Source organism: Dermochelys coriacea, chromosome 3, assembly GCF_009764565.3.
Source record: "Dermochelys coriacea isolate rDerCor1 chromosome 3, rDerCor1.pri.v4, whole genome shotgun sequence".
Classification (NCBI taxonomy): Eukaryota; Metazoa; Chordata; order Testudines; family Dermochelyidae; genus Dermochelys; species Dermochelys coriacea.
In genome coordinates this window covers 147,412,077-147,438,404 of record NC_050070.1, presented here as the reverse complement: position 1 = coordinate 147,438,404, position 26,328 = coordinate 147,412,077, and the positions used below count along the sequence as shown (strand labels likewise).

General features: G+C 38.4%; 1 protein-coding gene and 1 long non-coding RNA gene across 22 annotated transcripts in view; one reads left to right on the top strand and one right to left on the bottom strand.

The window, feature by feature from the left end:
- HEATR5B (HEAT repeat containing 5B) overlaps window positions 1-26,328 on the top strand; it is a 97,133-nt gene that overhangs the window by 58,084 nt on the left and 12,721 nt on the right. For 9 of the 21 annotated variants that reach the window (XM_038397400.2, XM_043511505.1, XM_043511506.1 and 6 more), the window contains 9 exons: window positions 1,804-1,948; window positions 3,431-3,670; window positions 8,495-8,746; window positions 10,187-10,368; window positions 15,845-15,913; window positions 17,085-17,264; window positions 20,247-20,484; window positions 22,873-23,133; window positions 24,539-24,666. In XM_038397400.2, the coding sequence (XP_038253328.1) occupies window positions 1,804-1,948; window positions 3,431-3,670; window positions 8,495-8,746; window positions 10,187-10,368; window positions 15,845-15,913; window positions 17,085-17,264; window positions 20,247-20,484; window positions 22,873-23,133; window positions 24,539-24,666 (1,695 nt within the window). Of the gene's footprint in view, window positions 1-1,803; window positions 1,949-3,415; window positions 3,671-8,494; window positions 8,747-10,186; window positions 10,369-15,844; window positions 15,914-17,084; window positions 17,265-20,246; window positions 20,485-22,872; window positions 23,134-24,538; window positions 24,667-26,328 lie in introns of all 21 variants that reach the window. The other 12 variants (XM_043511501.1, XM_043511503.1, XM_043511500.1 and 9 more) reach the window with 2 other exon arrangements.
- On the bottom strand, window positions 25,891-26,246 carry LOC119853867. The gene is made up of 2 exons (XR_006280156.1): window positions 26,168-26,246; window positions 25,891-26,026 (listed from the first exon to the last, which is right to left on the bottom strand). It is a non-coding gene; the product is annotated as an uncharacterized LOC119853867 (long non-coding RNA).

Below are 26,328 nucleotides of genomic sequence, written 5' to 3'. Positions count from 1 at the left end.
CACAGTGGTGGCTCCTGCAGCTCCTGTGCTGTGGGGCTGGCTGGGCTTGCCTCTTCACTCCAGGCATTGCAACTTCCAGGCTTGCAGCACTGCTCAGCTTTGTTCCCCCACCCCTGATTGGACCAAATTTGTGTGAGTGGAGTTGTCACCTGGCTCATGGGTTGCAATGCCACTCAAATTTGGCCTACCCGGACTCCTGTCATCATGACAGCTGGGTCAAACCTGAGTGGTGCGGGGACCCCAGAAGTTGCAGTGCCTGGAGTGGGAAAGTTAGCCCAGCGGGACAGGAGCAACAGAAGCTGCCACATGACCCTTTGAAACATTCTGACAACTCAGTTTTGGGTCCCAACCCACGGATTGAGAAACACTGGTCTAGAGTCAAATTTTATTCCCTGTGGGTCCAGTCACAATGTTATCCCTCTTTAGCCAGATGGCTATACCAGCTATGGAAATATCAACTTTATTTTCAAGTGTATATGTTGTGAGAAGTGCTTGTTTGTGCACTTTTAGCCAGATTTTTCAAAGGGCTCAGCACCCAACAGCTCACATTTGGCCATCCCAAGTAAGTGACCAGATTTTTCCAAAGAGCTCCCTGTGGCAGGCCGCCTTGCTCCTGCCTCTGCTCAGGTCCACAAACAGCTCAGAGACCTTTTTGCTGATAAAACACCCAGTGCAGTTTATTTAACATTTTAGTTTTCTCCACCCATATACATTGTATACCCTCACCCCTACAGTCTAGGGAGCCCTCAGCTCCTGAGGGAAGCAAGGGGGGAGACCAATCTCTCCCTCTCTTTCTGCTTCCTCCATTTCTGTGCCTTTTGTATCATCTGCCTAATGGTCTAAATAGCCTCTTAGTTCTCCTCAGCCCATCTGTTAGGCACAGCTCTTCTTAATAAGGTCTGCTCTAGAGTAATTAATTAGAATTGCAAGGACCAGAGGGCTGGCTCTGCTGTTGTTGCCCAGCACTCTATCACAATCCCCTCCCATTTCAACACCCAAATGAAGTGCCCAGACTTCCAGATAAACATCTGAGAACAATTGCAGGTGCCTAGTGTTGAGCATTTTTGAAAGTGTGGTCTCTTTGTCTTAGAGCTGTAGTGGGAGAGAAGCTAAGAGATTTTACAGAGTTCCTGATTGGCTTCACTTTTACAGCCTGTGAGGCTTAATTTGTGTTTCACATTTTAAAATCTTGAATAATAAACTTTATTAATGAGATTTCTCAATTTTGCTTTTTAAATTTCCCACTTGTGCTTCCATTTGGGAGATGGGACAACATGCTGGGATGCTAATCCACCCCACCTGGAACCAGTACACTCAAACTTCCTCTAATTAAACGCTTTAGAATCTTGAAATCTGCAGGGGGGAATAGCTGTTTTATGGAAACATAGAAGAATAGAACAGAATTACTTTAATTATATTAAGCTCAGAAAGAAATTAAACAAGCTGGTTCTTCAGGAGAAAGATGGTCAAGATCTGTGTGCAAATGCAGTGAGCAGGTACAGGTAGTTCCCTTACGTGTTTCTGATAGGCAGAGGTTCATTTCCAAAGGATTTGATCATGTTTGGGTTTAGTTAGCTGTACGCCCTTCAGTAAGTTAAGGGACTTATCCATTTTAATTAACGTTTTCAGCCAAATGGTTTCTTGCATTCTGACTTTCTGTGCAAGGGCAACATTACTTTGTAACTGTTTACGTGACCTACATTTGATTTAGCTGAGCGAGAGGCTGTTATTAATCACTAACAGTTTTGATTCAGTTAAATAAAGACACAGCAATTTACCAGTTTACAATGGCTCTGATTGCAGGTTCACTTGTGCAGTTCTCACTTATTGCTACGTCGGGCTGCAGTGGCATGTTTGCGGCAACTTGCACAGAGGGAAGCAGCAGAAGTGTGTGAATATGCCATGAGCTTAGCAAAAAATGCTGGTGACAAAGAGAATAGTGGCATCAGTAAGTGTTACCTTTTCTAATATAGTGTGTGAGTTTTTTAAGACAAAAACAAAACCCATCCTCTGGAGTTTCTTGCCATTTCCATATTTCCAGCTAAAAGTAAAGACAGTAGCCCTGGCCTCTTAAATATTAAGAACAAATTACAAATGGAATTTCCTCCCAAAATATGTTCTTCTAAATTGTTCCTCTCTCTTACCGATCGTTCTTCTTCCTTAATTTTGCTGGTTTTGAAAATGGGCATGGCATGGAGGGGGAAGGGGTGGGGGCTGGCAGCTGCCTCATAGTGCTTCTTACGGGGCCAATAATGGCATTGCAGGTGCTCCCTGCCTTAGTCCACAAATTACTGCCACCTGCTCAAAGCCAAATGGCCTGTGCTATAAACTTAGGGTCAGTCTAAAACAGCTGAATAAAAATAATAAACTCAGAATTTGTCCATCTGCGCCTTTAAACAAACAAACACAACCTCAAAAGCAAGCTCTTAATTGTAGTGCTTGAGGACAAGGCCCTGACCTGGCCTTCGGGTTCTGGGATAGCACTTCTCTAGCCCGCTGTCATCCGTCCGCTACCCCTGAGAAGCACAGGGAAGCCTTTTTAACTGACGTGCTAGCACCTGATTGGTTAGTGTCTCCTCCTTGCTCTTTTAGGCCTCTGGAGGATGAAGTCTTGTTAGTAGCTTGATCTGTGTGGATTTTCTGTAAGTAGGGGCTATTAGGTCCCAATGCCTGTAGCAGGGAGCAGAAAAAACCTGATAGACCCTGTCACAGAGCATAATGATTCTGTATACTATGAGTAGGATATTCAGTTTTGACTTGTTCTGTTAGCAACATCCTTAGTAGCCAGTTGGGTTTCCCAGTTGCCCCATTTTTACATATATAATTTTGTCCTGATGCTGCTGCTGCTCAAATGAGTTATGATTCCTACTCACCTGTTTGAATGGTCAGAAAAAAGTACAATATCCAGAAGCCTTTCATAGTAAGTATATAATTGTCTGCTGGTTGTTATATACTATAAATTTTTTAAAAAATTGAAAAACATTATCTGGTGTTGATGTTGCCTTCTTTCAACGGATTATCAAACAAACCATGTTTCCACTCTACCACAGACTCATGTGCATTCTAGTATTGTGGGACACAATTAAGACTTAACTCAGAAGAGATTCTCCAGGATCCAATGAGGCTGGATGCTAAGCATTTCCTGCAAGGTGTTGAGTGCTCTCAACTCCTATTTACTTTAATAGTAATTGACAGTGTTTATCATTTCATGGAAAATGCTCAGTATCTCATAGAATTTAACTTATAAAAAGTTTAATATATTAAACTATGTTAGTTTATTGACTACAAATTTTAGTAATGTCTTTGTGTTTGTGATCTGAGCAACTAAGAGTTAATGCAGAATGTCCTTTTCTAATGCTGCTATTGCCCTAATTTCAAGGCACAAATATGATTCAGTTTCTTATTGGAAAACTAGTCTCTCATTTTACAGATATTAACCCTTTTGCACCAGGAGTTGGTTCTCGGCGGGATATTCATTGCCGGCATCAAGGAGTTAATATAACAGAGACAGGCCTTGAGGGGGTCCTTTTTGGAATGTTAGATCGGGAGACTGATCGAAAGCTGTGTTCTGATATTCATGATACCTTGGGACATATGCTTTCATCCCTGGCAGTGGAAAAACTTTCACACTGGCTAATGCTATGTAAGGATGTCCTAGCAGCCTCCAGTGGTAAGTGTTTGACAACATTCATATAATAAGACATCATATCTTTAGAATTAATTTATTTTTGATAACATTCATTTGGAGCTCCTTATGTTGTCGTGGGATAGGAATCCATGCTCAGTTTTGTCACCTGTATCTTGGATTATAATATTTTAGCTTGTTCAGAAAGAGAAAATGGCAAATATCATGATCAGTTTTGAATAGTCTATATACAGACACACACATATATTAAAGTAAATCTGGTACTGTATACATAGGTAGTTCTTAAAGGGTGAGCATTGCAATAGGTAACGCACTTTCTTGGCCTTCGCATTTAGCAGTTGACTGGCAACGATTCCTGCATCTTATAATGCTGAACTATTAAAATGCTTCTCTTAAAGAGTGTAATGGCTACTTTGGCCATATAACCTCAGTTTCTTCCTTTACTGCTGATAGCAAAGGAGTTCTCCAGCTTTGCTCTTTCTGCCCCATACTACATTCACCTATATTACTTCAGAATTTGTGATAGGAAACATGTTTTGTTTTGTTTTTTAATTCCATTTGTGTGCCTTTAGTGATTAGTAATCTTATTTATTTTATTTACATTTAAGAATGATGTTTTACTTTGTGAGACTGAATGAGCTTGGCACCTCATGGAGTCCTAGTTTGATTTTTGATTTTATAATACTGGGTTGGATTCTCAGCTGGGATACATGGGCTTTGCTGATTTACATCAGCTGGAGGATCTGTTTCACTGTATTAAATTTTTATTCTTTTTCTTCTTTAGTGTTCAGGTTATCATAGAAGCAATCTAGAGGCTTTAAGAGGTGTTCCAAGTGCAGTCATAAAGTGCCATTTGCAGATAGATATGACTGTTGACTGAGATGTATTGGGACAAACCAGATGAGATCTGGCTGGCTATAAAATCAGTGCCTAGATATTGTTACAGAAAATGTCAGTGCTCAGGACGCTTGGTGTTCATAGGAATCCAGTCTTCACATGTAGTGGTTACAATTAAGATATTACTACTTGACAGTTGTTTCCTGTTTGGAGTATGGGGGAAGTTATCTCAAATACCACTGTATAATGTTTGTTGCCAAATTCTGATTTCTTAATGGCAACTACTGGAGATGCCCTGAAAATGAAGGTGGTCCTTTATGTACTTCAGCCTTTTAGGGACTAGTATCCCTAAAGATGGTTCCTGTTAGAACAGGAAGTCAGGCTGTAAGATTATACATAAATAAGCAGGGAATGACAGCTTTTCTCCTCTAGTATCCAAAGTCAATGTAGATATGACACTATGGGATGCTGTTGTTTCCTATTTACCTAATAGGGCAGGCCAGCACAATTACAGATGACCTCAGCTTCTTTTGGGTTAGGATTAATGGCACAAATCTTTCTTGAATGGGACACAGCAAGAAGAGGCCTCTTTGCTGAACCTCTTAACACAGTTATCTGTTCTCAGGTTTGCCCAGGAAACCGTTAATGACCACACTAGCAATGGATGCCTTCTCCATACTGTGAGGGGAAATCCCCCTGTTCCCCCCCATGAAACTTTATTTCATAATCTTTTTTATTAAGGGATATGAAAGAAGCTTCAAAAAGCCAAATATATATAACATAGTAAAAAGTATCTTGTTTAAGGACCCATTTACCACAGGATGGTCCTCTGACAAGTTAAAACGTTATCTCACAATGTAAATGCAACTGAATTTTTTAACCGTGCTCTTGAATGCCCCAACTCCTTGCTAAAATCCAGAGGCTCATGAACAGTTCTTGTCTTCACTGAAAGAAGCCCAGACTATAATTTAATAGTGTCTTGTACTGCTATATTGTAGATAGGTCTCCTAGCTCAGTTGTTTCTATATTGTATGTAGGACCAGAAGTTCAATGATCCTGAGCACTCCTTAGTGTAATACTCACAGTTAGTTCTATTGGAGGTGACTGTATCTGATCCAGTGAGGCTGAATTTTTTAATACATTTGATTACTTAAAAAGTAGTAGGACACCTCTACATGCAGGTCTAGTTTCCCTATCCCTGTTAAGATTGCGCTTGTGAGGGTTGAAATTGAGAAATTTGGTATCTCAAAGTTGTTTGAAATCATCCTACCTGATCATAAGAAGCCTATGAGAAAGGCATATAATTTTCAATAGGGGAAAGGTTTTGCAGTCTACATTCTGGTGTGAAAAGGCTCACATGTATCACTTTAAAAAAATATCCACCCAACCTCCCCAAATGGTAAGCAGTTTACGTCGGCCTAATTACATATGTCAGTGTACATACTACAACTTGGCTCCCACCGATGCAAGTGCCATAATACACTGACATAATAACTCCACCTCTACAAGAGGTGTAGGGCTTATGTTGGTGTAGTTAGGGTGATGCAATATCCCTGTAGACATTGATTACTTATACTGGCTGTTGGCTGTCATTCTTGTCAATTTCACAGTCCCATGCTGGCGCTGTGAAATTGACAAGAAAGCCAGGTTGTCACTGGAGCAGGTAGGGAGCTCCAGCTAAAGTCTGGCTGTCCCCCGGGTTCCCTGCTCCCTGTCAAGCTGTGCCTGCCCCCTCAGACCCTGGTTACCTCCTGGCTCCCAGCCCAGCTGCTGCCTGGGCTCTCCGCTGCCTGCTGGGCTGCTACCCAGAGGTTCTCAGATCCCTGCTTCTTGCAGGGAGCCCTGGTACTGCCCAGAGGCTCCTAGCTCTCTACCACCAGGAGCCCGGCTCCTGCCCCCCCCTGCCCTCTGCTCCCCACTCCCTGCTGCAGGAAGCCCAGCTGCCCCCCCCCAACTCTTGGCTCCCCACCACCAGGAGCCTGGCTGCCCCTCTGGGCTCTCTGCTCCCCATTACAGCCGGGCTCCCAACTGGGAGCTCCGCACCTGGAGTCCTGGCAGCTCCCGGGCTCCTGGTGGGGATCCAGGAGCCACGGGGCAGCCTCCAAGCTCCCAGAAGGGAGATGCATGTGGAGCTGAGAGCTCAGGCTCTCAGCCCCCCACACTGCTCCTCTTAAGTTGGTGGAAGCGCTCCTGGTGAGGATGTGCAACTCCGACAGAAGGAGGGTAGTGTGGGCATGAACCACCGCAGTAATTACATAGGTTGATTTACATGTCTAGCATAGACATGCCCTCAGTCTGGGCTATAGACTTTATCGTACAAAGTCCATATGACTACTGTTTTAACTTTCCACTAACATGCTGAATGCACACAAGTTTCTGTTCAGCCATTAGCAGTCAGGTTTATGCAGAAGGAAGTGTTACTTGCATCTAAAACTTCCCATTATGAGGTGCTGAGAGTTATTAATGTGGTGTTTACTACATCGATTAAAACTCCTTTTGATCTACTCGTTCACTCAAAATTTCTTTCTTGAAGATTTTATTCCTGACCTCATCTTGCAGAGCAGGTGTGAATCAGTCTCTCTACTCCTCTCCCATGCACTATTTTATATAAATACAATGTGGAGCTATGGATTCAAACGAGATTCCTTCCAAATATGTTTTCAGATTTCTATTTACAAATTAGTTATCCTTCTAACATTTTCCCCACTCCCCCATCCCTAATGTAGTGGCACTTTATTTAATGAGCTTGATGTTAAAAGGTCCTCTTTCTTTTTATCTGGAGTAGATTCTAAAATCCGTAAAACATGCATTCAGGTTTTTCTTTTAATTGATACTTGTACAGTAGGCCAAATAATTTCCTGGAGAGCCATGTTTAAATGCATTTCTCACTGCTGCTCTTCAGTAAACCAGTAACTTCAAATTTATTTTGGGATCTCTTCGGTCCGAGATGCATTGGCATGTGCAAAGCCAGTTTTCAGGTCAGCCACATGTATTTTCTGGCATGCTTTTGCAAAGGTTGCACAACCTTTCTCATCCTAAAATGTCCCAACTCTTCTGCAGCCTAAGTGTATTATTTTTTAGGAATGGGGTGACTCAGTTGAGATAGGTTTCAGAGTAGCAGCCGTGTTAGTCTATATTCACAAAAAGAAAAGGAGTACTTGTGGCACCTTAGATACTAACAAATTTATTTGAGCATAAACTTTCGATGAAGTGAGCTATAGCTCATGAAAGCTTACGCTCAAATAAATTTGTTAGTCGCTAAGGTGCCACAAGTACTCCTTTTCTTTTTTCAGTTGAGATAGTTTATCCCTCTGATAAGTTTCTTCTTGTGTAATCCCTTGTCCAGTTCTCAGGACATCAAAATGATATTGAGGTTTTGCATATCAGTTTCTAGCTAATAGTCTTTTTGTTGAGATCCCTGACATTTTGTACATATCCTGAACTGGGAATCTATTACAGTAGTCAAATTTGGAGAAAAAAAAATTATTTTCAGTACCTGTAATGCTTGTTCTCAAACATGTTTGTGTGTGGTGCTAGAATAAATTGCCCACTTGCCTTTCCCACAATATTGGCCTTTCATTTTGTTTTCGTTTAATATGCATTTTATCTTTTACTAAAAAGGGAATGAGAGTTCAAGCATGGGTAACAGCCGTATCCTCTGCATTGACAGTTTAACAGTTTAAATTTCTAAGCTACAGGACCTGGAAGTGGGGATTTTTTGTAATAGATACCTTCAGAGTGCTAGAGTTTTAGGAATGTCATTTTCTTATCTTTCAAAAAGATGAAGGATACTCTTAGTATGCTGAAGGGAAAAAACATCTTTACTTACTAATACTCCTTTACTGTGCCCTTCTCCATTTTCAAATGCCATAATTTCTATAGAAAAGTTAGTCTCCATTTTAATTTTGAATGGATTGTAAGAGTTGACAACTTCACATTGTAAATCGTTTCTGAAAAATTACTACTAACAGTGGAATTGCTAACTTTTTTGACTTTGTGTCACTCATGTAGACATGAGCACTGCAGCTCCTTTGGGAGGAGGAAAGGATGAAGAATCGGAGAAGAAAGATGAGATGGATGATGACACAATGTTTACTACTCTGGGTGAAGAGGATAAATCGAAGCCTTCTGTGGCTCCTCGCTGGGCCACTCGTGTATTTGCTGCCGATTGCCTGTGTCGAATTATCATGCTGTGTGAGAATGCGAATAAGGCTCACTTTGATCTGGCCATGGCCCGTTCAGCCAAACTCAGAAACCCTAAAAGTAATTAAAGGATTTGCATGTGTTTTTGTTTTAACTTAGCTGTAAAGAGATATATTAAGGGTATAAGATACCCACAAAAAGAAAACTTTGTTCAAGAACAGGTAAGCCTGAGTAAGGGGAGCAGCTATCCATGCAAACTGTTAAAAGCAGAGAAGTGTCTAGTTAAGGTATCCTCCTTTAACATGTCTTCATCACCACATATCACATTGACCAGTTTCCCTGACAGACCCCACACCTCAATAAATAACTCTCATTACACTCTAATACAGTGGTTTTCAACCACGGGCACATGAACGCAGAAGTCTTCCAGGGGGTACATCAACTCATCTAGATATTTGCCTAGTTTTACAACAAGCTACATAAAATACACTAGCAAAGTCAGTACAAACTAAAATTGCATACAGACAATGACTTGTTTATACTGCTCTGTATACTATGCTCTATAAATGTAAGTACAATATTTATATTCCAATTGATTTATTTCATAATTATATAGTAAACATGAGAAAGTCAGCCATGTTTCAGTAATCGTGTGCTGTTTCCTCACATTATATTCTTCACAGATGTTCTCGCATAACCAGTTACAAACTCTTTTAAAATATAGAGACTTGAAAATAACATCTATAGGGTTTACTACTTTTCTGTTGATTTTTATTAGTTCTTTTCAATATCACATTTTAATAAATGAAGGAAATTCATTTTTTTAAAAATAATTACTTACAATATCTGGCATTAAAAGCTAAGATTGGGATGTTAAGAAAAACAAATGAAGAAAAGTTTCCACAGAAATGTTACTGATTTCTGGATTATTTTCCTATACCCTTGCTGTCGTCACACATTTTTCTTTCACCCAGGGTCTGGGTCCAGCTGTTTGTCCCAAAGAAGTGGGGGCATAACCCCATTTGCACCCAAATAAATATTAATATTACCTGCAATACTCAGTGGCTGGCTACAGTACCTGAGTTTTAGAATTGATCAGATCTTCCTTTATCAGCAGGGGTCACTGTAGGCACAGGACTGTAACAGCAATTGCATTCAAGGTTTTCTGTCAGCATGAGGAACAAGTCATTAAATCTGTTTTTGCAAAATGTTCTCAAAGCAGACATGAAGTATTTTAGCATTCAGAGCAATTTTTTCTCATGACCTTTCCTTTTACTTTGATTCAAATTCATAACACTTAGTTTTTCACAACAGGCATTTCAGAAATCTGAAGTGATCATTTTATATTAATAATAAAAATATATATATTCAATTAAATTTTTTTCAAAATACACAACTAATTTTTTTTTCAAGATTAGGCGAAATTTGCATATTATAACATACTCTCCCTGTTAGAAATTTGTGAATAGTTACAAGTGTCTCAGAGTTCTAAGGTGTGTTGATATGGACTCAGTTGGATATCTTTAACTTAGTTAATGGCTTTATTATTTTTATTTTCAGATGATCTTTTAGTGCTCCATCTCTCCGACCTCATCCGTATGGCATTCATGGCTGCAACTGATCACAGCAACCAGCTGCGGATGGCTGGTCTCCAGGCACTTGAAGACATTATCAAGAAATTTGCATCAGTTCCTGAGCCAGAGTTTCCAGGTCATGTGATACTGGAGCAGTATCAGGCTAACGTGAGTCCTTCTTTATATGTCTAGGAAACTGTATATTTTTCTGTCAATATGCCAGTGTCAGTTTTGAGAATAGTTTGTAGTTTTAAATGACTTGTGAAGGAACTTTGTGTGTGTGAGAATGTACTGCAGACACCAATTTATTTACCCCTTCAAAATTATTTCTGTATCTCCTCTACCTATTTATTATAATTTTAGTAACTGGCAAAAGTTCCAAAAAATCAATTGCCACTGATCCTTGAAATCCAAATATAAGGGTGAACATTTATATTTTGGCAACCATAATGGCCGTTTCTTTGGCAGAATTAGAAATTTGAAAAGAGCACTTTGATTCCATTCCAGATTGAACCTAATAAATCTATTTTTCTCAGGGATTAATGAATGTGCCCCTGTTCTGTAAATTAGGCCAGAAATCTGTGAAAGCACAGGAATGGAAGCTGGGATCTGAGTTTATTATTCCTGGATACCACTGACTTCTTGTGTGAGGTTGGTTAAGTCCCTCAAACCCTGTGCCTCAATTTCTTCATTCTTAAAATGGGAACGATATTGAACCCCTACTTCTAAGGAGTGTTGTGAGAGTTAAAAGGAGACGGCCAATTTAAAAATCGTTTTCGGTCGGAATTACTTAGTTTTGAGAATAGTGGGTTACACCTAAAATTACTGTAACTGGAAGAGATTATATTTTTTTTTCCTCAGTTTTTTCTGTTTGTTTACTTTGTGCATTTGATGACACTTTGCATATATAATCAATTTCACTGTTGGTCCTGATCCTGCAAATATTTACACACGCATTGTCTCATTGACTTTAGTGCAAAATTTGAGCACATATGTTAATGTTCGCTGGATCTGGATTTCAGTTGGTGAGCTTCCACAGTTTTTGTGGGGGTCTTTCACACAGCAACAAGGGAGAGAAATATTCTTTAGAACAGTGAAGAGTGACTATAAAATGACAAAAATTGATTCAAACTCATTTTGCCCCTTTCGATATTTAATGTTTTTATAAAGCAGTTTGCAATCTTTAGATATAGGGAGCTATGTATGTGCAAAGTATGCAGTTATTCTGATTCCTGCCTTTATGGTTTTATTTTGTTAAAAGAATACCATTTGCTACATGACTGATGTTGTTTTGGACACCTTAACTTTTGAAGTTATTTTTGTTTTTGATTTCACAGTTTTATGGCATAAGGTATAAAACTGAGCCCTACTTGGTCTACCCGGCTTGGCTGTGTGCAAATTTTTCTGATATGTATAAAATCTGGAATATAAAATCTCCAATTTATAATTAAACTTAAATGTGGCATATAAACTACATAAGAAGTTTTAGTTATGGTCCAAGATAATTCACTGGTCCATTTAATCCCCTTTGGTGGAAGAACCTATGGGAAGGGAATTAGAAGTGACAAGACACTCGATTCTGATTTATATAGAATTGTCTCTTCGAATGGGAGGGATTATCTGATGAGAGAAGTAGAGAGGTAGTGCATCTTCCTAATTCTGTAATTCCTGGGAAATCTGTTGCAGGAAAAGGCTAACTGTTGAGGCAGGGGTCTCTGCTGTCTTCTTCCCACCTGACAACACAGCTCCAACAGGAACTGGAGCAACTGTACTGGAGGTCTCATGACTATGCTGGTTTCAACCACTGTACATTTGGCTTTGCTTTGTGCTCCCTGAATAGGTCCTGTGTGTGCTTCACTCAGCAGCTCTTCTGCACTTTTGACTTTCTCCTCTGTCCTGTTCACCCCTTCATTCTTCCTCTATTCCAGTGGTTCTCAAACTTTTTGTATTGGTGACTTCTTTCCCACAGCAAGCCTCTGAGTATGACCCTGGTCCTTATAAATTAAAATCAGGGGTTTTTTAATTTAATTTAATTTAAATTGAATGAGGGCTCGGAGCTGACAGTCCCCCCCATGCATAGCCAGGCTTGGGGCTATCAGCCTGTGACCCCCATGTAACCATCTTGTGACCCACAGTTTGAGAACCCTTTCTCTATTCTGTTCTGCTTGGGCTCTTGTCAAATACTTTGAAAGACAGGATTGACACTATCTGTCAGGGATTTATCAACTCTCCTCTTCAACTCTGTTCTCCTTCACTCCAGTCTTTGACATAGAGCTCTCCATCTTTCTGTCTGCCTATAACCCCTACTCCTGTCCCTTAGACCCAGTCCCTCTTGCCTCAGGTTCTCCCTTGGGCTTGGGTGCTGTCTCTCTCTCAACACCAACCTATCTTCAACACCTCTCTGATCTCTGGCTGATTTCCCACATTGCTTCCCCTATCCTGAAGAACCCTGCCATTTGCTCTGGCTACCTTTTCACCTACCCTCTCATTTCATGTACCTAGAACCTCCCCGATAGGGCTGTTTGTTTTGATTTCTTTGTCTCTCTCCCAACCCCTTGCTTAATCCATTTCCATCTGCCTTCTGCTTTCTTCACTCCAGTGAAACTGCTATCACAAAGATCACCAGAGACCTGCTCATACCCAAATACAAGGAATTGCTCTCTGACAATACTTGTCTCAGAGTTCTAAGGTATGTTGATTCCAGTTGGTCAATTTCATACCACACCTCCTGAGCTGATTAGTTATCCTCCCTGCTCCAGTGGTCTCTTTCATTGGGATTTCAACCAGCTCTTCAGCTGTGGAGCATCCAGAATCTCATGATGCTTTACTACTTAGCCTTTTCCCCATAACTTTTTGCAAGTGCTCCATTGTTGGTACTCATTGCTCTGCTCCTTTAAAAAGAAAACAAAATTCAGTTATGGTATACCAGCTCCTGCCAGAATGGAGTGTGTAATTAATTCTTTTAAGTCTTTGCATCTCCTTCTTCCATTCCTGATTGGGATGTTTTTGTGCTCCTTGAGACCTTTCTTCCTGAGGATAGTGCTGAGTTGTCAGTGCATCCAGAGCTTTGAGTCCACTTATCCTTTTCCAGCATTCAGAACACCTACTATGCTCTGGCTTAAGTTCTGCCTCCATATTGATGTATCCTGTATTTTATGCCCATCTTCTCCCATTCCACTGAGACCATTGTTTTCACTCTCAACCTCCGAGTCTACATTACTAGTCAAAGTAGTTCTCTGGCACATCAAACTCTGAGATGGCTTTTGCTCTATTTTTTGTGCGTGCGTTCTGTTCTCTCTGCCTTTCCTTCTCAAAACAGGGAAGTGTCTCAGTGACTATAAATGTTCAGAATTCAGTTGAATTATGTCCCTGATAGACTGCACAATTCATGCTGTGCCTGAGAAAGACCCCTGATTGTCTCAGCCTGTGAGATTTGCTCACAGATCCAGTCCCAGAAACAATCCAGTCCCAGAAAAAATGCCTGAAAATCCGCTGGTCCTTCCCACAATTACTGTCAATTCAGTGCAAATCCAGCCATGAAAATCTCAAAGGGTTCAAACTGTCTTGAGGAAACATGAGTTGAGACTTCATGCAGGGCATAGAGATTGTCCGTGTCTCTGGGGCAATGTAGGGCTCTGCAGCAGTGTATCCAAATTGTGGGGAGATACTACCACAGCCTCGGCACTGTTTCAAATGGCATGTTAGGTTATTTCAGTGAAGCCCTTTGAAACTTTTTAGTATCAAACTTGCCCAACCAAGACATCACTTCTTTTGGAACACTGACTTTATTCAGAGTATCTCCTAGCTTCAGGCTAAGTCTGCCCTTAACTGCTGGGCTCAGCTGTCTGAGGCTACGGGAGTGATGTTGCACTCCATATGCTTTATGAAAATATGCTTATGAATGTGAATATGATGTAATTAAAATATGCTTTATGCAAAAGGTCTCTTGTAAGGTATCATTACAAAGTTTATAATCTACTGAGTGTGTTCATCCTATTTGTTTGCATGTATTATTTCTATGTCTGGAGTTAGGAGAATAAAATATAGACTTGTATTACTGATATAAACATATTAAGTGGAGGCCATTATGGGAGCTTCAGAGTCAATTAACTGTAAATGGCTCTGTTTACTTGCAAACCTTCCTTTGTATGTGTGGGCAAGCCCGGGAAGAATGGAGGCTGGGGTCTCACAGGGCATGTGACCATGTCACATCATACTGGAATCCATCTTAAATCTGGTACTTTTCAATTTAGAAGAAGGGATGGGGACCTAGAGACAAAATATTCCTGCCTTGTGCCTCAGCTATAAAAGGGGGTGGAGCAGGAAAAAAGGGGCCAGTCATAAGAAAACCCCTGCTTACCACCTGAAATGTCTGCTGTACCAGGGGAAAGGATTGGGCCCAGACTAGGAATGAGTCTAGTCTGTGAAAGAAGCTTACTAAAACATATCTGAGGGTGAGATTTTTACCTGTAATCAGTTTCTTATTGTGTTAGGCTTGGACTGGTGTGTGTTTGCTTTATTTTGCTTGGTGACTTACTTTGTTCTGTCTGGTTTTACTTGGAACCACTTAAATCCTACTTTTTATACTTAATAAAATCACTTTTGTTTGTTAATAAACACAGAGTAAGTGATTAATACCTGGGGGAGCAAACAGAGAGATGTGCACAGCTATCAATGTTATAGAGGGTGAACAATTTATGGATTTACCCTGTATAAGCTTTATACAGAGTAAAATGGATTTATTTGGGGTTTGGATCCCATTGGGAACTGGTATCTGGGTGCTGGAAACAGGTAACCTGCTGAGCTGTTTTCAGTTAAATCTGCAGCTTTGGGGGCATGGACCAGACCCGGGTCTGTGTTGCAGAAGGCTAGCTTGTCTGGCTCAACAAGGCAGGGTTCTGGAGTCCCAAGCTGGCAGGGAAAATAGGCTCAGAGGTAATTTCAGCATGTCGGGTGACAGTCCCAAGGGGGTCTCTGTGACCGAACCCGTCACAGCGGGTTCCACCAATTCTTATGTGTAGTGTTGGTATCCACAGAACCTTAGAAGCAGCAGTAGTTGACCAAGTGTAGGCTGTAAGCTCACACTACCAGGGACCTGTTTAAACTATGTGTAAAGAATCTACAGTGGTTGCACTTAAATTATTTTCTATTTTGAAAGATCCTATTGGTTTGACAGATAATTAGAGTTAAAATGAAGAATGCCAATAGCACTGGTAATGTATTTCAAATGGTAGATATTTTTAAGTGCATCTTAAGACAATGAAAATAGTAATAGGGCAGATAGCTGTAGCTGTTATGGGAATATCTCCATGATAATCAACAAGGCCTATAATAGCAATTTCATGATTCAACATTTCTGATGTGAATGGTTCTCAGTAATATGAGAGGACACTGTGTTTGTATGTGACAAAGATAAATGTGGTTCAAAAAGGAGATGCTCCTTGTAAGGAGGAACTGGTGAAAGGTGCAGTTCAAAGGTAGTTATTTTTTTAAAGGCATAGTATTACAAATTTCTAGAGGCAACATAAAATAAGGATAACTGTTGATGAAGTTTTGATGCCAGATCCAGCGCTCTGTTACACTCTATACATTTGTGTGCATTTGTAAGCCTCATTTAATCCTTTTTTTTTTTTTTTTTACGTAGGTTGGAGCTGCTCTAAGACCAGCTTTTTCCCAAGATACCCCTTCTGACATAACAGCAAAAGCCTGCCAGGTACAGAGAAAAATATTAAGACTCTGTAGTAAAAACTTGACGTATTTCAAAAGTGTATATGTGTGTGATTTTTTTTCTTGTTTTTATGAAAAGAGTGAGAAAAGAAAAATAGTAGTAGATATCCCCAGTACTGGAAAATTTGGAAACTTATGATGTAAATTTATTTATTAGGAGCACTGATAGGGGCTCCAGGTAATATATTCTGTTGTTCAGTAGTGCAGAAATCCTTTGGGGCATTACGTTAAGAAATCTTTTTGTATTGCCTTTCTACAACCAGTAGTAAATAGCTACATATAAATACTGGTTTATAACTTTATTGATATCTGTTTTTAAATGAAGGGTCCTGGTCCATTACTAGGGCTAGTACGCACTTCGACAATACTCTGCTACTAACCATAATTGAAAATGGGACTTGCATATAGTGCTGTTTGTTTTGGTTGTTGTGAGGCTAACAGATCTGTTGAGAAATAGGTATCTTTAATCTGATCAAATAATTTGATGCCACCAGTGCCACCGTAGAATTTGACCAGCAAGTATAGCTGGTTTGGAAAACTTAAAAGAAACACCTTTTACAGACATGCTAACATATGGATAAATGGACCGTTTTAAAAAATAACTTGAAACAGGAAAGCAGTTGTTAGTGTGCTTTAAAGCCCATCTTATTCTGGTGATTTTGGGGACACTTAATACGTCATTTTACAATTGCTAGATTTAAAAAAAAAGTTGTTTATAGGTTACTTTTAAAAGGGCTAGTATTCAGTACACAATTCAAAACAAATGTGATGAAAAAAATTGTATTTTGCATGATTAGGCTGACATACTCAAGAACAGGGTAAAAATATTATTGTTTATGCGAGTTACTGTGGTTCATAAATAAACACAAACATCTCTGCTTAATATTACATGGCATATTTTACAGATATCTACATTATATATTGCAGATGCCATCCGCTCTGCAAACACCATCTTTATGCTTGTAACTACTGATTTAAGCCTGTCTAGAGTATCATGAAATGGAAAAACTTAGCTAGACTGTTGTTTGTCAAAGGGAGCTATTAGGATGTTACAGAAAGATTTTAACTTTGCATAAAAAATCTGTGATTGCTTGAGCAGGTATCATTGTGCATGATTCCTTCCAAAAAAATCTTTGATTTTAAATTTTCTTGCTTAGGTATGTAGCACATGGATAGGAAGTGAGGTTGTAAGTGACCTGAATGATCTTCGCCGAGTTCACAATCTCCTTGTCTCCTCCCTGGACAAAGTGCAAGCAGGAAAGGGGTCTTCCAGTCAGCTTTACCGAGAGAGTGCCACGACTATGGAAAAACTGGCAGTCCTGAAAGCCTGGGCTGAGGTAAACATTCAGCATTTATATTTACCTGATACCTCAGATTAGTTACTGTAGCACAGCTGCAACTTCTCATCCTTTTAGCCAGCTGGCCAGCCAGCCAGTCCCAAATCTTCTATCTTTTCCAGCTACTCTGACTTCCTCCCACCCTCTCCAGGCTTTTGGTTCTCCATGCCTGTCTCTGCAGTGCTTCATTTTCTCTCTGGCTAACTTGTCCACATTTGTCACGTTGCTTCTATTCTCTCTCCTCCTCATGGCTTCCCCACAGCTCCACCTTTTCTCCATCCCACCCATTGTGCATACCCACGCCCCCTGAGAATTTCCAGACTCTGTCAGATGTTGATTTCCTTCCCATGTCCTTGCCTGTTAATTTAAAAACAAAATTCAAGGATGAGCTGGTTAAATCAAAGCATAGCTAATTAGTAGGGCCCTACCAAATTCAAGGCCATGAAAAAAGCATCATGGACCATGAAATCTGGTCCTCCCTCTGGTAACATCTAGCCTATTGTGTGCTTTTATCCTATACTATACAGATTTCATGGGGGAGACCAGCATTTCTCAAATTGGGGATCCTGACCTAAAAGGGAGTTACAGGGGGATTACAAGGTTATTTTGGGGAGGTCATGGTATGGACATCCTTACTTCTGTTCTGCCTTCGGAGCTGAGTGACTGGAGAGCAGCAGCTGTTGACCGGGTACCTAGCTTTGAAGGAGGCACCCCGCCAGCAGCAGTCCGAAGTAAAGGAGGCAATACCATATCATGCCATCCTTACTTCTGTTCTGCTGCTTTCAGAGCTGGGCAGCCGGAGAGTGGCAGCTGCTGACTAAGGGCCCATCTCTGCAGGCAGCAGTGCAGAAGTAAGGGTGACAATACAATGTTATGCCATCCTCATTTCTGCGCTGCTGCTGGTGGTTGTGCTTCCTTCAGAGCTGGGATCCTCAGCCAGCAGCCGCCATTCTCCAGCTGCCCAACTTTGAAGGCAGGGCCACCTCCAGCAGCAGCAGCACAGAAGTAAGGGTAGCAGTACCGCAAAACCGCTCTACAGTAACCTTGTGATGACCCCACAACTCCTTTTTGGGTCAGGACCCCTACAATCACAATAGCGGGAAATTTCAGATTTAAATAGCTGAAATCATGAAATTTATGATTTTTAAAATCCTATGACCATGAAATTGACCAAGATGGACCGTGAATTTGGTAGGGTCTTACTAATTAGCCAGGAATTCCCCAAATAGGGAATAATAAACTTCAGGGCTACTGAAGTCATTGTATGGGAATGTAAGATACCAAGGAACATACAAGTACCTAAAAATGATGGATTTCACAAATAACATTGTGTATGGTAATTAATTAGGATGTCCATATGGGTTAAATTAAAAGGTACTTGAAAGAGAAACTGTCTGAATGTTTGGCTAAGCATGAACTGTCATTCGAGCAGTGTGAGTAGTTTGATGAAATAGTAGAAAAATGGCCTCATTTTCAGAAGGGCTGAGCGCCCACAAATACGACTGAAGTTAATAGGAGCAGTGGGAGTCTAGTACCTCTGAAAATCAGGCCAACAGTTAATATAGGAGTCAGATGAGATAGTGAGCATAAGAAATGATTGGACAGAAAATATTTTAAAAATGTAAATACTGTGCTGCAAGACAGTCTAAATGATGAAATATTGTTGTAAAAATGTTCTGGTTTCATTTATCATTTTAATCTGTATTTTTAATGGTGATGGTGCTCTTTTTGTTGGCTGGAACTACTGTATTGTGAATAACCTTTTAAATGTGGATGTATTTAATGAGCATGTGTGACGTGAAAGCTATTACAGAGGGCCCTGAATATGGTGTGCCAAATGAAACACAGATGGGTCCAGGTCTTACTAAAGCTTTTCTGAAACCATTTGCACTTTACTTTACTTTGCACATTTTATAATGCAAGAATAAAAGTACTGATTAAAGAGACTACTTTGTGTGAACATGGCTATATATGCCATTGTGCATTGTTTTATAAAGTGCTACTTTAGTGAATAGAAGTAGTGAATAGTGTTTTGAAGAAGCTGAGCGCAAGCAGGTCTTTGTTTTCTCTATTGTATTAACATACTGTAGTTCTCTTGCATTTAATTTCCTTGGAAGTTATTTTGAGAAAATAAGGAAAGCATAAGCACTTCAGCCCTGTAGTGTTAAGCTATTTTCAGCTTGGATCTGAAGCAAAGCATCTGTTGTGTGGGGACATTTATGTCTGCTATATTTCTTTTCTAAAAACACTGCTTTTTGTTCCTATTGCAAATCTTTTCCCCCAATCTTTCTGCTTATTTGCATAATAAGTGTCCTTCTGTAAGTGCTTTAAAATTTTCCCTCAGCCCTCCATGTTGGGTACCACAGATCAATTTACAGACCCTCTACAGAACAGTACTCATTCAAAAAAAACCCAAACAAACAAAAAAAAAACAAAAAACGAAACACTTATTCACAAGGCCTGAGCTAAACACAGAATGTGACCTGAATGAAACTAAATTGATTTTATTCCTTCCTAAACTGATTTAAGAGTAAACCTACAAGTGAGTTGCACTGATGTAACTAAACTGATTCTCAAATAGATTAAATTAAGTTAAATTGTTGCATTTTCTCTGAGAAGAGCCCTAACTGACACTCTTCAGGTTAAAAGTCTGAGTAGCCAGATTGGCTTTACACTCTGCTGTGAATGTTAGCAACACACTCAGATTTAACTTAGAAATAAAGACTGATAAAACATAATAGCTTTTCATTTTTCCTATCTTTATTTCCCTCTGTTGTGTAGCATAAAATTTTCCAGTATGATATTTTGCGGTATTTTTAAAGTATTTTCATATTGTCACAAAAATGTAAAACTATTCATGATATTCCGTAACAGCTAAAATAAAGGTCATTTACAAGTGCAATTTGTTATTTAATTGAAAGAAGGCTTTTTTCTTTTTCTTTTTAGAATTTTGAAGTAAAAATTTTGTATCTGTTTTTATAGGTGTATGTTGTAGCTATGAAAATTAAAAAGGAAGCAGAGATCAAACCAAAGCGAGCAATAAAGAATACGGATGATGATGAGGAGGATTTTGGTACTGTAGATGAGCTACCTCCAGACAGTTTGATAACACTTGTACAACCCGAGCTGCCTATTCTGAGTCGCCTTTGGCTAGCTGCATTGAAAGACTATGCTCTTTTGACTTTACCAGCTGAATTTGCTAGTCAGCTTCCACCAGATGGTAAGCACAGCGTTTCATTTTTTTTATGATTATGAAAGACAGAATGAAGATCTTGGTAAAGAATTGTTGGAGGAATTTTGAATTTCTTCTATTAATTACTCGCTTCCCAAATATGTTTTGCATTTACAGAAATGCTAACATAACTCTAACGCTTGGATGCATACCTTTTTCGTTATGTATAGACAGAAATCCTAAGGCTGAAGTAAATGTTTTGTGTGGTGGTATAAACTTTCATCAGTGTGCATTTTAGATGACCTATTACTGCTGTGTGGTGAAACGACAACTGAGTTTTGTATGTCATCCCAAACATCTTTTATTTCATTTATGCCTCTGTTTTTTCAGAAAAGTTACTTTAGAAAAATGTTCAACAATTGAAAATGTCTTTTGGTGCTATATTTCATATGACTTTGTCTCTAGAGTCAGGTTGTGTTAGTTGCTGTGTTTAGTCTTTGAAAAGGCTGGAGTAGAACAAATGTTAAAATATCTACTACCTATAATAACTATTCTATAAATGGGACAAAATAATGTAAAGTTAGTGATTAACTAACTCATAGAACTTTATCTCAACCATAACATTGCATTTTCACTGAAGTCCTGAAACTTCACCATTGAGACTAAATGGAACTTCGGCATTGACTTTAATAGTGCAGGATCGTGCTCAAAGAAAATCAAGTAAAGTTTCTACATTCTGTTCAGAAACAAATCCAATATATTTAATTTGAATATCAAACTTAGTCATAGTTTTCTCTGGCATTTCAGTGACACAGATCAAGTTTTGTTAGCATTCATTGCAATTCTTATTTCCGCAAAGCACTATAGCAACAGTAAAATACACAAAGATTCTCTAAGTGTAATTCATTCTAAAATTGCTCACTCTTTAAATTGAATGAAACAAGTCTGAAATATATTTAATTCCTAAAGTTTCCCCATAACTTATATACACTATTCTTTTCTCTGATTATAGTTTATATAAAATATAAAGTACACATTTTTTTAAACACGATTAGTCATTTCCAGGATTACCTAAGTCCGTGTCTAGTTATCTAAAATAAAGTTATCTGATTTTTTTAAAGATACTGAGTATTTGTTGCTTCCATTGATTTGTGGGAGTTGTGAGTGCTCAGCATTTCTGAAAACCAGGCAACTTTATTTTAGATGACTAGATATGGATCTAGTCAACCATGTTTTGAAATTTTAGCCTAAGTTCGTACTTTAGAATAATAAAAACATAAAAATACACTGAAAATATTAATGATTGAGAATTAAAATAGATCAGAATACGTAGTAAATAATGATTGAGAATTGAATAATATAATACATGCATGAACAATAATATAAATGATCACAATATGATTATTTTAATAATAGACATACCCCAGTCCTGCAAACACTTGCATGCATTTAACTTTACAGATTAGAATAAATTCATTGAAATCAATGGGGCAACTTGTGCTTAAAGTTTAGTATAGGCAGGATTGAGGGTCTTTTAGACTGAGTGGCATATATTGTATTTTACCAAACACATGAAGAAACAAGGTCCCTGCTTTGAAAAGCTCACAGTCCAACTCAGAAAAATACTGATATGTACATGCAACACTGGTTCAAATGTAAGAAAGCTTGGGGCCACTGGTGAGAAAATCAATAAATTGTTGCATTCTAATCCATGGAAGCTGTAATATATCCATAGAATTACAATGTACTATAACATTTTAAACAGCTGAACCGGGTTAAGTTTCCATCGAAAAGATTTATTTGGGTTTTACTAACTTTGCAAGTTAATTTTAAATTAATGAGAGTTTATATTCAGTGACAAATATAACAGATTTTTCAGACTTTTGGGTGTTTGTTTTTAAGCTGTTTTAAAGCTGTAAATGGGACATAATTAAGAAATATTAACTTTTTTTTTCTTAAATAAGGAAAAGAGAGACTCAGATATAGAGCCAGTACTTGGCTTTTTATGGCTAAGGTTTCTAGGTTGGCTAATATTTCTTTTGGGTTTTGCAGATATTTCTTGGATTATATTGTATCCTCTTGGTCCTTTTGTCTTTCTTTTTGTCAGTTTCTGAAGTCTTTGTGGATTTCCTCAGTCATATGCAGCATAGAAAAAAGTTAGGACAGGGAGGAAATTTAGTCTCACTTTATCATCTACTTGCAAAAAATATTTTAGATCAAAGAACAGGAAGTGGTACATAATGATACAGACGCCTGCTAGTCCTGTTGGCATGGAGAATTGTGCTGCAGGTAGCAGTAACAAGGATCAAAGTTGAATATCTACATCAGCAAATGTACCCTATATATGTATACTTTCAATATACACCCTCACTCACACACACACACACACACATGTACTTTTTCTGCTAGTTATCATTTGCTTTGCTAATTTAACAGGTGGAGCATTTTACACTCCAGAGACAATCGATACAGCTAGACTGCACTACCGGAACTCTTGGGCTCCAATCCTACATGCAGTGGCACTCTGGCTAAACAGTGCAGGATTTAATGCTTCTGAGTCACCAGAAAAAGCAGCTGCAGCAATGCCTAATTCACAGAAACGTGACTCGTCCATTATGTTAAACCAGGCAGCTGGAACACCATCTACCACTAAATCTTTGCCAGAGATAAACAAAGATAGAATGCACTTAATTTTAGGTAAGAGCCTTATGATATCATATTTCAAAGTTTAATACCACAGTGTGGTTGCATTAAAAGGACACCATCATCCTGAAAGCTAGCCAGTTTAAAATGGACCATATGTCCATTCCAGTGCTTACAGCCTGGCAACCCATCTCTCCAAAATGATTTTTATAGCGATGAAAAACATTTCTCCATGTCCTTTTAATGAAATCTTCCTGATTAGTTTTATATCTGATTTTTACATTGTTTAAAAATAAGTCATTCGTATCTACAAAAAGTATATTTATTATATTTCAGATGACACAAATTATGTTCTCTAGACATGTGTTCTTTCTATAATTTTAGAATCATGAGCTAGATTAAATTGTACCCAGGGGTGCTGGAGATGCTGCTGCACCCCCTGGCTTGAAGTGGTTTCCACTACATACAGGGTTTACAGTTTGATTCAGTGGCTCTCAGCAGCCTCCCCCGAAAATTGTTCCAGCACCCCTGATTATACCTCCTGATCAGATTATAATTCAGTAAAGACCTGTGTGACATTGGCCAGGTCACTTGGTCTATGCTGTGCCTGAGTTCGTCATGTGTGGAATTGGGGATAGTACTGTACTTCCTACTTCACAGGGGTGTTGTAAGGAAAGCATCCGTTAGTAGTGGAGCATTCAGGAACAATAGTAATGAGGGCTATGGAAATGTCTAGGTGTATAGATTTGTAGGATTTGGAATATATGCCTTAGCAGTACGCTGTTTATCTATGTATATCTTTCAGTAATTTTTGATCCATGGTATACAAATAACTAGTAAAACAGTGTTGCACTGACAGTCGTATAATAAACTGAGACTTTTGTATAATAAACCCAGAGACATATTAGTTGTTTTTTTTTTTCTTTCTTTAAATAGTGGCAGCTCTTTATAGAGATTGTATGTGAAAATACTGTAGTTGGAATATTTGAATTTTAAACATTTGTAATAATAATACAAATGTTTGTTGAAGAATTGTGTTGTGTATCTAGGTTATACCTTAAAATAAGATCTCTTCTATTGCAGTTTATTTTTTCCAGTTAAAATATTGTAATATAAAGAAACTTAAAAACACAGTTAAGTGGCAGATTTTTAATTTACAGATTTGCAAAAGCAAATGACCAAAAATTAGTTTCCTTTCCAGATCTATAGGTTAGTGACCATGATTATTTACTATTTACTGTCTCAATCTTGTTTTTTCTGGGAAAAAGTGACTGGTTTGGCATTAATACAAAGAATATCTCTCAATAGCAAAAATAAAACATGAATATAACTTTTGTGTTTTAAAAAACCCTCAAACAACCCCAACTTCCGCATCGTTTAAATATTTAAATATGTTTATAAAAACAACCCTTATCGTATTGGTATAGAAATGAGATTTTTTGTGTGTGTTTCTTTTCAGGAGTTAGTATACAATTCCTCTGTTCCCCCAGACCTGAGGAGCCTGTTGAACATGTCACGTCTTGTTTACAAGCACTGCATACTTTACTGGATTCCCCTTGTGCTAGAATTCATATTGCAGAGGATCAGGTGTAGTACATAGGTCTAATAATATGTTACTGATGTTTGAGTCTCAGTGGCTTATTCTGGTTTTAGATGCATGTGTGTGTTAGTGTTCAGTGATTGATCTGTATTCTGTTTACTTCCGCATCCCTGAAAATTAGAGCTGGTCCAAAACTAGAGGAAAAAACGTTACTGAAATGTAGGCAAATTCAAAATATTTTTTTTGTTTTTTCATAATGATCCAATTTTTTCTTTTTCTGTAGATTTAAAAAAAAATAAATTGGTTATTACCTTAAATTTTCATTAATGATTTTTAAAAACTGACCTAGTAAAGTTAAAAACAGAAAACAACAATAACAAAAAAGCTCCAACATTTTGCAAAAGAAAAAATGTGATACATTTTTTTCATTTAAAATTTTTTTCGTTAATTTTCAAAAGTAGGCAGTTTAGAAATGTTTTTTCAAAAGTTCCATTTTTAAATAAAGAACAAACTTCAATGACAGATAATAGCAGTCAAAAAAAGCAGCTTTACTGGAAATATTCTTCAGTCTTTTTGTTCAATATCTAACTTACTAGATTCTCCTAGGGAGAGACATGAAACTTTATAAACAAAACTCAGTATTTGTCATAGCAGAAATATATTGCTATATCTTGGAGGTAAGGGGTCTATTTAATTTGCTGTGATGATTTGGTGTAGGAATAAGTGGGATCTGTAGAAAGCTTTTCCATTTTAATTGGTGACTCATGTTTAATTTTTAATAGCAATTCAGTAAATCTAAAGATCATGGCAGTGGACTTATCACCCCATTTTCTTTTCCTTAATGCCTGATAAATCACAGCAGATGATTACCTTATGATTATCTCTGACAGAGACTGTACACTTTTGTAGAACAGAAGGCTTTATAGGGAAAGTAGTATGGAAGTCGTATAGCAACACTGTAGACCAAATACTCTCTCTTTGTTTACAATTACTTTGATTTTTGCTAGCCACAGAGTTGAGTGTGCATTATTATGTGTTGTCCCCTCCCCTGCTCTTGAATAAGTGGCATAAACGCCACGGTCAACCATTCAGAAGATGTTTCAGATCACATGAGCTCAATGGGCCTAATGCCACTTCTCTCAGAGTATCACGACCATGTCCCAAATGTATTCAAACAGTTTGTTTTCATGGGTCTTCATCCTTTAGCAGCTTTATGGTGTTTACAAGGGCTTTAATTATTTATTATTTTGTGGGGAAAATGCACTACTCACTCATAAATCGGGCAAAGTTATATCATTGTCATCTTTGTGCTCCTGTGTGTGTGGTTGGTTACTTTGGCCATGGGAGGCTTTCCCTTCAGCATCAGATCTCCACATTCCCCAGCAGACTATATTAGTTTTCAAGCAGCTGAGGTGAAAAAATATATTGTTTAAAAAAAAAAACACAGTAAATTGCAAAACTCAACCAAATGCATCCATTTAATACCATTAGACTTGTGTATTGGCACACTTGCCCATTTTTAAAAAAAATTCTCCTTTTAAATCTTACCATTAAAACAGAAACGAAAGAACAATCCTACTAGCAATCCTTCGTGTTTCTCAAGTGTAAACCTCCTAAACCACAGTTTGCATGCTCTTGGGATTAAATGTAACTGTTTTTGTTCTTTTAAAAAATCCCCGGTTATGGTGAGTGAAAAAGACTCACTTAGA